Source organism: Orbicella faveolata, unplaced genomic scaffold (genome assembly GCF_042242905.1).
Source record: "Orbicella faveolata isolate gen_17 unplaced genomic scaffold, um_ofav_v1 contig_24, whole genome shotgun sequence".
Taxonomy (NCBI): domain Eukaryota; kingdom Metazoa; phylum Cnidaria; class Anthozoa; order Scleractinia; family Merulinidae; genus Orbicella; species Orbicella faveolata.
Genome location: NW_028301552.1, coordinates 25,580,481 through 25,593,351, shown reverse-complemented (window position 1 = coordinate 25,593,351; position 12,871 = coordinate 25,580,481). Strand labels below are relative to the sequence as shown.

Here is a 12,871-nt window from a genome sequence, read left to right as displayed (position 1 = left end):
GCTGGCCGATCCGCTTCGGTGTGCACAATGTAACGAGGACATGGTCGTAATACAGAGGAACGGCAACCATGTTGATGGATTTCATTGGTAAGTCAGGTTTTCTCTTAAATCAAAATTTGGATTCAGGGTGCATTTAGTGTAGGTTACGCTTAAGATCTTAGACATGGGCAGCCTTTCAAATTTCGCGGCATATTGGCGGGAGATTGGAGTTTTTGGCGTATAGCGGCGCGAACATTTATGTGCTAGTACTGGCGTGTAAATGCTGAACGGGGCAAGGCGGATCGACTTGATAACTATGGCTTCTTAACTTCTCTTTATCACTCATATCCTGCCCGATAACGGACATCTTACGATACATTTGCGTACAAGTTTTCCTAACTGCGTTGCCCGGAGAAGGCGTGGGACCAGGCGTGTGACGCGAACGTTAAATAGCCTTGGCGTATCTTCAGCGTGAAATTCTTGGCGGATTATTGATGGTAAATTTGTAGTCGAACCGAAAGACGAACACCGTCGGACAGTTAGCTACCCATTTGATTCAGAGAAGCGCTATTAATTTTGAAGGTTTTCCGGATCAACTCAACGGAAGGGAGCCTGGTTAACAAGACTATGATTATTCCAGTGCGCCTGCTGCATGAAAGGACTGAAAGCTATGCCTGTCTTTTTGTTAGACACGAATCGGTTCCTGTGAGGAAAAGTGAAGAAGACATCGACCATTCGAACTGTCACCCAAATTCATTTTGCCCCGACAAAAAAGTGTTTTATTATGTAAAAGTTAATGGTAACAAATTGATGAAAACGATATCCCAAATACCAGGATAAAATTTTTGATAACTTTTTTGTCCCTTTAACTTCACTTAAATTTGCTATTGAACCTCCCCTTCCCCCCTTCCCCCCTCCCCCCCTGAGGGGAAAACAGACCGCAGTTAACCAAAAAATAAGGTTCTCTGAATTATGTTCCTGTTTTCAAGATAGACTTTAGGCTAAGAGCAGCTGTTTCAAGGATGGGTTTAAATGTAAATGAAATCTAAAGCGCTTAGAACGGACTGCCTTTTTTACGACCCGTGAAAGACACATAGGATTGAAATCATGACAAACTCTGCAGAACTCTGTGAGGTATTATTGGGCGCTAATTATAACACCGTTATTCTCCACTCCCGAAACAATGGCGTCATCTTTTCTTTTCTTATTAATAGGCGTTGCAGCGGCTGTAAGAAGAAAAGGAGCTTGCGAACCAACAGTTTTTTTGAGGAGTTTCCCCGCGTACCACTAGGAACGCTGCTCTTTACAATACACTATTTTGTCTCTGAAGATTCCCAACGACAAACAGCGCGGAGATTATCTCTCAACCCAGGGCTGGTCTCAAAAATTTACCGACGGCTGCAAGGTGTGTGTTCTAGAGATCTGGATCGGAGGCCGTTCATACCTTTTGGAGGACCGGGCGCCGTAGTTAAGTGTGACGAGAGCAAGTTTAATCACAAGGCTAAGGTGAGATCGCTAGTTGAAACCCAAAACATTCAGAAAACAACGAGAGAAAAGCCAACCCACCTTGGCTAATTTCCCGAAGATATTAAATGAAATCTAAGGTGGCTGGAAACTAGCACAGCAAAGACACATACATGTTAAGGTGGCTCCCTATAGTTTTACGATCGCACGCGCGCTTAGGACGAATTAAAAGCTCAAGTAATCTGCGCGCACTCAAAGGAAAACGTCAGTGTTTTTCGATATCTTATGACGTCAACATGAGCAGAAAAAGCAAAACTGACAGCGAATTTTCGCGCGTTTCCTACGGAAAAAATTCCGTTAAATTTGCCAGACTGGTAATAAATATTTACTTTAGTTGGAGCTCGTTTTTCAACGAAGTCTATCTGACCAGTTTTTCTGCAGCGGTAAAAGACATAAATTTGCAAACATCTAAAAAAACTGCCAGTATAAACCCTACTTTTTTTCCGCTTAAAATTCGTTTCCCACCGTATTCCAAGTAAAGTAAAAATTTTGGAGAATTTCACCGAAGGAAATTCAAGGAAATCACAAATAACGACATCAAAGCGGTAAACAACGCATTTGTTTGGGTGTCTATAATTCAACATTAAAAGCCAAGATTTAAACAGAGATGCTAGTACATTAACATATCAACCATGCTAATTACATTTAGTAAGTTTGAAAGGACTGGGTGTAAAAACGAATGCAAAAACAGCATTCAAAACATAACACTAGCGGGCGCAACGTGATAAATGAATACCCTATGGAGCCACCTTGAAGCATCCCGAGATGTTTAAACCGCCGGGTTCATCGACCAATAGAATCAAACGCTAACTGAACCTATCTTGCATGTATCATAAAACGTAAAGAAAGATGTTCAGCTTTAAATTATGCTAATGTGTTGCAAAAAAACAATTTCTATTCTGGTCACGGAAAAAAAATGTCCAGTGACAAATCTGTACGTCTCTTTTCAGTACAACCGAAGGAGAAGGGCGAGGGATGCCTGGGTATTTGGAATAGTCACCACCGAATTTAGTCCAGCACGGGGGTACTTCCAGGTTGTAGAGAGACGGGACATCGCCACACTTGACCCCATAATCTCGAAGTGTATCCGACCAGGAACAGAAGTCACCAGCGATGACTGGGCTGCATACAGAGGCATGGCACGGCGTATAAATAACGTCGCAACGCACCGAGTCGTAGTACATGCTCGACACTTCGTTGATCCTGTCACTGGCGTCCATACACAGGAGATAGAGTCCTGCTGGAATAGTCTTAAGCTGGAACAAAAAACACGTAGAGGTATTAGAAAAGCAGATCTTCAATCTTATCTCGACGAACGCATGTGGCGTCAGTGGAGAGGGGGGCATCACTGCCAAATTATGCAAAATTTTCTCGCAATTTTGCCCCCTCAATATGTAGTTACCGACGCAGCACTTTAAGTTGTAAGCTTTAAAGGTGATTTCCAGTCCGTGGTGCGCACTCTCGAGACTTTGTTTGCGTAAAAAAGGTGAATATTTCGCAACTACCTACCTGAATTAAACTGAAAGTTTCAATAAAACGCTAACCGCCATTATGGGTGCGAAGCTTTATGCTTCGTTCTTTCTCATATCACTTGATGAAACAACTTCGCAGCTGTGAAAATCCATGAAGCTGATGGGAAAATTTACCTCAAAGATAAGGTAAATGGCTCGTAGCGAATAACATCGATTCGCATCCCATCGACTGAGACTTATGTTTATAAATATTAATGTACTGAGACTGCGCATTACTGATTGGAAAGCATCTTTAAGGCCGTGGGGTACGCTTAGCCATGAATAATAAAATCGTAAGACCAAATTTTGCGTCATATTCGCCATTCATTAAAACTCTTATTTCTTGGCTGCTTCCGATGCGTTTGATCTCAAATTTTAAGAAGACATGGCGGAGGGATGTAAGTTTATGAACGTCGAGTTTAATTGCACTTCACGGTACTGCCGAATTGGACAAAACGCGATTTTGTGGCCAAGATTTAGGATGGAATATAAGAATGCACTTAACGATTTTGTATGAAAACGATCAGTCATAGTTAAGCTCTAGCTTATCATGACGGAAGCGGAGCGCTAAAATAGACCTTTCCCAATCTCGCTCTGGTGCTATTGTTCGTACGCACTGAAGTGGAATGCGGGAAAGGTTTTATAACTTTAAGCTTTATAACTTATGACTCTCTGCAGTGCCAGCTCATGAATTTCTATATCTGCGCTGAATTCTTTGACACAAAATTGTCGGAGAGTTGCAAACTTTGTACTTTCCGGATATCAACATCAGAAACACAAAATGAGTTGAAATGGACACGTTTGTATAATAATTTTGAAGCATTGTAATATTTTAAGAAATCACTTGTTTTTACTTGTTTTCAACAAATATAGATTAATGGAACATTACCTATGAATACTCGAAGAAAAGAATTTTATTCAAATATTAAAATGCCAATTATGCACGCGCCCAAATTTTGTCCAGCCATGAATATCTCGTAAGCTTGTCAATGAATTGGTTGAACGTCGTGCATACGCTTTAGTACATGTATTATCACGAGCTTAAGATGCCTCTGCGCGGAACTTTTATTCATAGGTCGCTCCCCCTCCCCCCCCCCCCCACCCAACTAGGAGTTCATGCAGAATTGAATGTAGGTTGACACAGAATAACGTAAGCGGCATATGTCATTTTTTAATTCTATCAAGATTCCAAAATCTATTGCATATGCTTAGCTTAGCTTTCCAACACTGCCATTTACAGTTTTCAGAAAGTGAAATTTAGGTGTTTTTAAATAGCTAAGTTGGCTGACTTTGAATTGATTCGAATAAATAAGGTACAGATAACTTATCGTAGATTTAGAATTAACATTTAATTTTAGTAGGTTATGGTAATCTCGAGTTCAGCATGAACAATAGTTAATTGTTAAGGTACATGCTCTGTATTCCACCATGTATTTTGAAGTGTTCAGTTTTGTGCTGCACGCACCTTTAGGAAAAGTGTCCATGTCAAATGAGGAAAGGAAATATAAAACAGACTTGCGTTTTGCCATGTGCCTTGCCTTGTAGCGGGGGAAGCAGTTACACAAGGTTGCCAGTTCATTAAGCAATTTTATCTAAAGGCTGATTATTAAAGTGTATGAATTGGGTATGGCTCGCCACAAGTTGCTCGAGATTTCCAAAAAAGTTGCACGAAATTTCTCAAAAAGTTGCCCAAAAGTTGCTCAAAAAGAAGTCAAAAGTTGCTTTTTGTAACGAGAGTTGCGCAAAAGTTGCTAATAATAGCAGAAACATTTTTTGTTTCGCTCTTCTTTTATTTGCTCTGATGCAAAAATATGCAATCTGTACAACAAAAGTAACATTTCGAAGCATTTTTGTGCAACTTTGCGTTGTAACCAGCGTCGTTAAATAAATTTGTTCACATTACGTATGAGTAAATACTACGCATCAAAATCAAAATGTTTAATTTGTTTTTGAAACTTTTTAAAAAACACTTTAAAAAATTAAAAAATAAAATTAGAAAACATTTTTAAAAAAGTAAAAAACTTTAAAAAAATTTTAATTTTTTTTTAAAATAAAGAAATTCACTGATTGTCTACTGAAACATTGTAAAATATGGAAGCATGGCCAATTAAAGCACTAAAAGCTGCTCCAATGTCTAGAAAACTAGAAATTACTCGGAATGCAAAAACTTGCTCGAAAAAAGAAAAGTTGCTCGAAATACGAAAAGTTGCCAAAAAGTTGCCCAAAAGTTGCCGAGCAACTTGTGGCAAGCCCTAGAATTGGCCATAGCGGTGCTGAAAATTAAATTTTAAAAGGGAATATCACAAACAGCCGGGCAGATTTAAAAGCGCACTTGCTTTTCGGTTAACATGGAATTATATCCTTAGACACAATTATCCTCCGAATTTTACCAATGTGTTAATTCAGTCTGATCCGCAGCTCACTTGGTATCAGTCCTTTTGCGAGAGCTTCCTTACTCCTCCGCACCAGTCCCCTTTTTTTCGACTTCGATTAAATCGTTATCGAGCTTGAAAACAAATCGAGCTCGATAAAAAATAAAATCCATTCGTGCTCGATACAATTTCGGCTTAATAAAAATTCAATCGAACTCGAACAAAGTGATCGAGCTCGATATAGCATCGTACGGATCCCCCCGGAAATGAACGACCCCGCTTGCTCATCAAGCTCGAAAGCAACTGAGGTCGATTAGTGATCCGAGGTTCGTCTGTCTACCGAGCACGATCAGTCGGTATAGCACTCGATTCTTTTGGAGCTCTATTACCGAAAATCGAACACGACGAACTGAGGTCGATTAGTAATGTAGGTCGATATGGATATCGAGGTCGATTACCATGATTCGACGTCGGTTGCCCAGAAACTAAAATTGATCCAACTTCTCTAGGTGTGTACCCTTGTGAGACTTCCGGTGTCGAGAAAACCTCATTTTGATTGGTTACTCGCTCATTCCCGGAAATGCAGTGAAGCGCAACTAATCAGGAGGTGTTTCGCATTTTAACGGCCTTTTCGGGCAGGCGTCTTCTCATTTTTCCCCTCCCCCATCCCCCACCGTCTAACATGGCGGTATAACATGGCGGTCTAAAAAGGCGGTCGCAAGGTTGTAACGCTAACTCGCCCCAACAAGACGCCTGCACTGCAGGCTAAAATTTAATGAAATGAATGTAATGTAATATATTATAAAAATAAAACATTACAAAAAATCAAAAAAACAAAACAAAACAAAACAAAAAACATGCAGTGCATAGATCATCTATTTCTATTGTCTTCATGTGGTAAGTAAGATTCTCTTGTAAATCTGTTATCATCCATAAACCCTTTGCATAACAGCTTTTATTGGCCCTTTCCATTGCCAATATGGTAAGCTAAGGCAATTTAGCCACAGCACTTTAATTGACATCCATCCAGAGGTACTGATATCCTCAGATGTCACTTCTCCAATGGGGAGGAGACCCAGGAGGAGGCCAGACAGGAAAAAGGCAATAAACTCAAATCCCTTCCTCTCCATTTATTTCCAAATTAGTTCATACTGAACACATAATAAAGATAAATGATCTCCTGCACCTGCACTCTTTTTTTGTAAGAATATATTTTATAAGAACAATAAGGTTGAAATTTGCAAAACTTTAAGAATGCTTAAAGAATAAACCTGAGGCTGAGGCTGAGATTTTGAAAGAATATAATTAAGTATACCCGAGAACAAAAGCTAAAGCTAAATGAAAAAGATTTTTATAGTACTTGAACTCAGCAGACGTTTGCTCTGAGAGTTGTGTCGTTGATCGCGCGCGAAGTCATGACCTATAGTCATGTACTTGTTTGTTCATTGGTTAATGTGTATTTACGTCACCGGTGGAAAAATCCACCGATAAATTTTGGCGCGCTGCAAGTGGGAAAAGTCCTTTCCAACGGCGAAACCAACGGGCCAGGGAAGAATTATTGGAAAGGACTTTTAGAAAGTCTATGGTATCGGTTACATCTTGCAAATTAGGAGAGAGAGAGATGGAGGGGAGCTTGAGCGCGCGCTGGATGACGCGATTGGTACCGGTTCAACGGTACGATCATGTTGCGAAAAGCGATTCGAGAAAAAAACTTTGCAAAAGACGCTAAATTCTCCGACTGTCACGAAAGTATTCGAAAACAAATTCGGCCAAGTTATAGAAAAATCTTTCGACTTGGTTTTGTGTTTGTTTGGTTTCGTGGAAGCGACGGAATTTAGAGATTGGAGCGAATATTCGGATTGTCTTCAAAATGTTTGGGCAAAGAGTTGCCTCCCTTGTCGATGTCATATGTAAATCAAGCGAATAATCTAATTTCTTAATAGTTGATGAGGGCGCAGCCCGAGTCAACTATCACGCATAGAAATCGAGAGCGAATAATCTAATTGTTTTAGTATAAATCTACCACTCGTTCAAAACTTTATCTAAATCCTCTTCACAGACACTTCGAAAACGCTTAGAAGCGGCAGTCATTGAGTTATTTTTTATAAAAAAAATACCTCTTAGTCGGCGCGTCGGGTATGTTATGGACGGGTCGATGGATGAGTGAGTGAATGAGAGATGTATGTATGTCACACCAATCAGATTGGATCTACTATAAACAGCCAATCAAATTTCTTGTTGTAAAGGTAAATGGTATGTGAGAAGATTTGATCTCGACACAGTTTAGAAAGGCCATATTTATTCTTCTATAAAAGACGAGGAAGTATTCATATATTGGGCTTACTTCGACATTTTCTGTGGGTTAGGCTGAGGATTTTAGTTACGAACGAGATGAGCCTTGAGGTTTGAAACAGTTCGTGATTTAGTAGTATGTAAATGAAACGAGATATATTTATTTTTAGTTACAAAGGTAACTTGATACTTTTGTTTTTCACAGGGAGTAAATTCAATTAGAGGTCACAAATCATCGCTTCTAGTTCTTGGGACATGTTTTAGAGGAGACGAGACTATTAAGATTTGAAACAGTTCTAACGTTTACAATAGTAAGTGCAGGTGACGATTGTTTTGTTCTTGTTGCATGCAAATATAACGAGATATTTTTATTTTTTAGTTACAAAGTGTAATTTGACACTCTTGTTTTCGCAAGGGAGTAAATTCAATTAGAGCTGACGAATCATCACCACTCTTTCCCACGAGATGTTTGCTTTCTTTAGTTACAAATGGTAACTGAACACTTTTGTTTTTTATATGGGAGTAAATTCAATTAGAGCTGACAAGTTATCGGCTATTGTTCCAGGGATATTAAACAAAAAAAGCTTTCGTTTTTGGACGGGTTTTACGTCTCTGCAGTAGCAGTTTATTTTTATTTGATGGGCATTTTATGACATTCTTTTCAGTCTGATATTTTTAAAGGTAAAAAGCATGAAAACTGCTCAAATGTTCTTTGAAGACTGCGTGGCACCAAGTTAAAGTGCGATTTAATTAAATCAGACTTTCAATGTTTCAGAGAGATTTTTTTTCTCTTTCTTTCTATTTTTGGTGAAGTAGTGTTGTTGTGTTGTGTTGTGTTTAAAAAGGCCGTCGATAAAATCAGGAACATGGAACATTCCGGAACATCGAATAATTGTCATAATTATGCGAAAAATATGTAAAATTAAATTTTTAAAACTAAAATAAACAAAAATAAACTGGTATCAGCTTGAAATATGAAAAGATATTATTGGGGATAGGGGAGTCGGTAACAGAGGGGTAGGGAACGTTGGGTATTCATTCAACTGACCACAATGAGTGCAGGATCCTCTTCTTTCCCGCCAATTGCGCCACGTCGCTTTTCAGTACTCTGTTTTTCAACACAAACATGGACGATTCTGACGATGAATGCCGGGTTATTCATTGCGTCTCCTTTTTTTGATCCCTGATTTCTTCAACACCTGAGGGGTTTGTCTGAGCATCATAAAGTTGCTTGTTAAGTCAGTATTCATAGTTTTGTCCCTATTCCATCTTCATGTCGCTATTTATCATCCCTAGTTTTCGCGCGCTCCGCTAGAAACGCCTGGCAGTATGCCCCACTAAGTACAGACTCGGCCTTTCCGGAAGCCCGAGTAACAAGCAAGTTATTATTAATAAACTAGTGGTAATCAAAGATTTATAGAGCAGCGCGTTCACACGCGGTTTTCGCATGTCTGGTTTACTTTGGTGGTGTTCGGATGGCTCGATAGAAAACTAAGTTTGATCGAATGTCAGATAACGATCTGCACGTGAAGTTGAACTAGCGATGAATAGATTATAGCCTGCGGTAAAAGTATTTTTAATTAATTAAGTATTAACTTGTACTGGACAAACATTTTCCAGGAGATGCATTTGAACTGTTGGCGACACTTAGAATTCAATTTCAGATCGCCAACACTTGTAACAAATATTTCTAGAGACAATAAAGTTTTGACCAGCGACCCCGCAAGACAGCGAGCGCGTCGCCAAATGTTTTTAAATTTTGTGTTTTTATTATATGGAGAAGAGTGTTTTACTGGGAACTAAACCACTCGTAGATTCCATACGCCACTTCATCCGGGACTCGATGCCAATCTCACGGAGAAACTATTTCTTGATGAGAAATCGTATATACGCATATCTTTGTATTGACCTAATGAATTGAATAAAGAAATAACTCTCGTGTACCCATACTTTTAGGTCTGATTAAGGAGTTCAAACGCCACCACCTTAGTTTTCTGTGAAGAACGAAATCTGGGAATAAAGGACAGTCACGTGATTAAACTGACGGTGAACGACTGGAAAGAATGGATTACTCTTCTTAGTTGCTAGCCTTCGCTCATTGCAGTCACCCCCCTTTTTTTATGTTTTCGTTTTGTTTCCATTTTCCTAGCTGATACCAGTTTATTGTTGTTTGATTTAAGTTTTTAAATTTTTATTTTACATATTTTTCGCGTAATTATGATAATTATTCGATGTTCCGGGATGTTCCGGAAGGTTCCATGTTCCTGGTTTTATCGACGACCTGCGCAAAGGTCTCTTAACTTGAGTATTTTTGAGCAAAAATTCCTCTTGGGGGTTGGATACGCGCGAATCTCCAAAAAACCCTTGTGTTTCGCAATGCGCTCAAAGCACTGAAGGAGGAGAAATAATTTTTCTCTAGCTCGGTTTTTCTTGAAGCTGGTCTGGCAAAAAGGGGAAGATTAAAAACGATACGAACGCTAGAGTGGCTGGGCGAAGAAAACAAACAAAAGAAAGCGCTGTGGAGCAATTGTATGTGGTCAACTTTGCATGGATAATACTTCAAATGGTCTCATTGAGTCCGACGATTCGTCGATATCGGACTCATTAGAAGAGTCTCTGTCAACATCCCTGTTATTGCTGTCAAGTTCCAAAATTGTTACAGAACCTTTCTCTTCTCTTACCACGAATTTTTTTTGCCCGCCTTATACGATAGCTATAGCTTCACCCGCGTGGCGAACTTTTGCTTCTTCACTCATTGATGTATTTTCATCCGTTCTTCGCTGTTTTCGCTTTCTCGAACTGGTTTATGTTTTTAACGTGGTCTATGTGTACTTCTAACTTAATAGAGTTACGCCTAATACCAAAAATTCTTGGTAGTCGGAACAACACGGCTGATCAACTGAGAAGTCAATTCGTGACATCCGTACAGGTAATTCCCGCGTAAATCGTCTCGGTTGATTGCATACGCGCCGTAGGGCTGTCAATTATGGTTAGCCAAATGTTGCAAAATTCAACAACTTGGACCTTCATATTCAACAACTTATATTTATGTTCAACAACATATATTTATATTCAACATTTTATATTTATATTCAACGATACGCATTTTCTTTCAACTTCAACCCAAATTATTTTCATTCAACAAAAATATTTGTTCAACTTCAACCAAAAATAATATCATTCAACAAAAATATTTGTTCAACTTCAACCAAAAATAATTTCATTCAACAAAAATATTTGTTCAACTTCAACCCAGATTATTTTCATTCAACAAAAATATTTGTTCAACTTCAACCCAGATTATTTTCATTCAACAAAAATATTTGTTCAACTTCAACCAAAAATAATTTCATTCAACAACAATATTTGTTCAACTTCAACCACAATTATTTTTATTCAACAATAAAGTTCCCGGACATTCAAAATAGTCATTCAACAAAATTCCCCGTCCCACCCCCTGAACTACCCCGAACGCTGTCACAAATCCCTAGTGTTTTGGGTACCCAAAACACTGAAAGCGTAAAACTGATGCAAGTGAAATCATCCACGATTCTGCTCAAAACCCATTTATCTTCTTACGAAGCTTTGTCTCAATAAATTAAAGCGTTCTTTAGCTTGATATAAACACAATACGTCTCTGAAAATAGTCGCAATTCATAACAGACTGTCTGATCCGAGTCCGCAGTTATAACGACATATAAAACCGAATTCACGCGCCAAAGATCCTTGTATGAACATGCGCTTGGTGCCTATCGATAACCCTTGAAATGCACGTTATTCAAAACGAGAAAGGCGCTTTCTAAACCTCCGATAGTGCGGCGATTAAAATCAATATGCGAACGAACGGCCGTCACGCAATATGCAGGTCTCAAGCTGTGACCGACCTCTGTATGTGTTGCCTGTCGGAAATAAACTCTGGCTTAGACTTGTTTGTCGCTCTTTCCTTGACCATCCCTCCTAGTGTACGTAGATTTTGCCGGGGAACAGTTCTCTATGCCATGAAATAAGTTTTTTGCTTCGGAGACAAAACCAAAATAAATATAAATAAAGTATATACAAGGCTAATCCTTGGATACAGGGAAAGTCTTAGACTTGTTTATTTCTCGCTCTTTCCTTAACCATCCCTCCTATTAGATTTTGCCATTAAAGCAGTTTTTTTCTTCGGAGACAATTCTATAAAAAATGCAAATAAAGTAGACAAGACTACGTCCTTTGAACACTGGGAAAGTGGGATACTTAAATCCCTGGTGATATATGGGTATCCCTTTCCAATATGCTTGTTTGTTATCGTTTCTTTAATTCAGGGTAGCCAAATCGACCGAGGATTAAAAGGCAAAGCAAACCTTTTATATCTTCATCTTATATATTCCGGCAAAATCTACATATACTAGGAGGGATGGTAAAGGAAAGAACGACAAACAAGTCTAAGCCAGAGTTTATTTCCGACAGGCAACACATACAGAGGTCGGTCACAGCTTGAGACCTGCATTTTGCGTGACGGCCGTTCGTTCGCATATTGATTTTAATCGCCGCACTATCGGAGGTTTAGAAAGCGCCTTTCTCGTTTTGAATAACGTGCATTTCAAGGGTTATCGATAGGCACCAAGCGCATGTTCATACAAGGATCTTTGGCGCGTGAATTCGGTTTTATATGTCGTTATAACTGCGGACTCGGATCAGACAGTCTGTTATGAATTGCGACTATTTTCAGAGACGTATTGTGTTTATATCAAGCTAAAGAACGCTTTAATTTATTGAGACAAAGCTTCGTAAGAAGATAAATGGGTTTTGAGCAGAATCGTGGATGATTTCACTTGCATCAGTTTTACGCTTTCAGTGTTTTGGGTACCCAAAACACTAGGGATTTGTGACAGCGTTCGGGGTAGTTCAGGGGGTGGGACGGGGAATTTTGTTGAATGACTATTTTGAATGTCCGGGAACTTTATTGTTGAATAAAAATAATTGTGGTTGAAGTTGAACAAATATTGTTGTTGAATGAAATTATTTTTGGTTGAAGTTGAACAAATATTTTTGTTGAATGAAAATAATCTGGGTTGAAGTTGAACAAATATTTTTGTTGAATGAAATTATTTTTGGTTGAAGTTGAACAAATATTTTTGTTGAATGATATTATTTTTGGTTGAAGTTGAACAAATATTTTTGTTGAATGAAAATAATTTGGGTTGAAGTTGA

General features: G+C 38.8%; 1 protein-coding gene across 1 annotated transcript; it reads left to right on the top strand.

The window, feature by feature from the left end:
* The first annotated feature begins 1,086 nt into the window (after positions 1 to 1,086).
* LOC149111031 (uncharacterized) lies at positions 1,087 to 3,184 on the top strand. The gene is made up of 2 exons (XM_089292363.1): positions 1,087 to 1,485; positions 2,454 to 3,184. Exons 1-2 carry the CDS (start codon positions 1,087 to 1,089, stop codon positions 2,919 to 2,921), a joined length of 867 nt encoding a protein of 288 aa, XP_089148489.1. The 3' UTR covers positions 2,922 to 3,184.
* Positions 3,185 to 12,871: the final 9,687 nt, after the last annotated feature.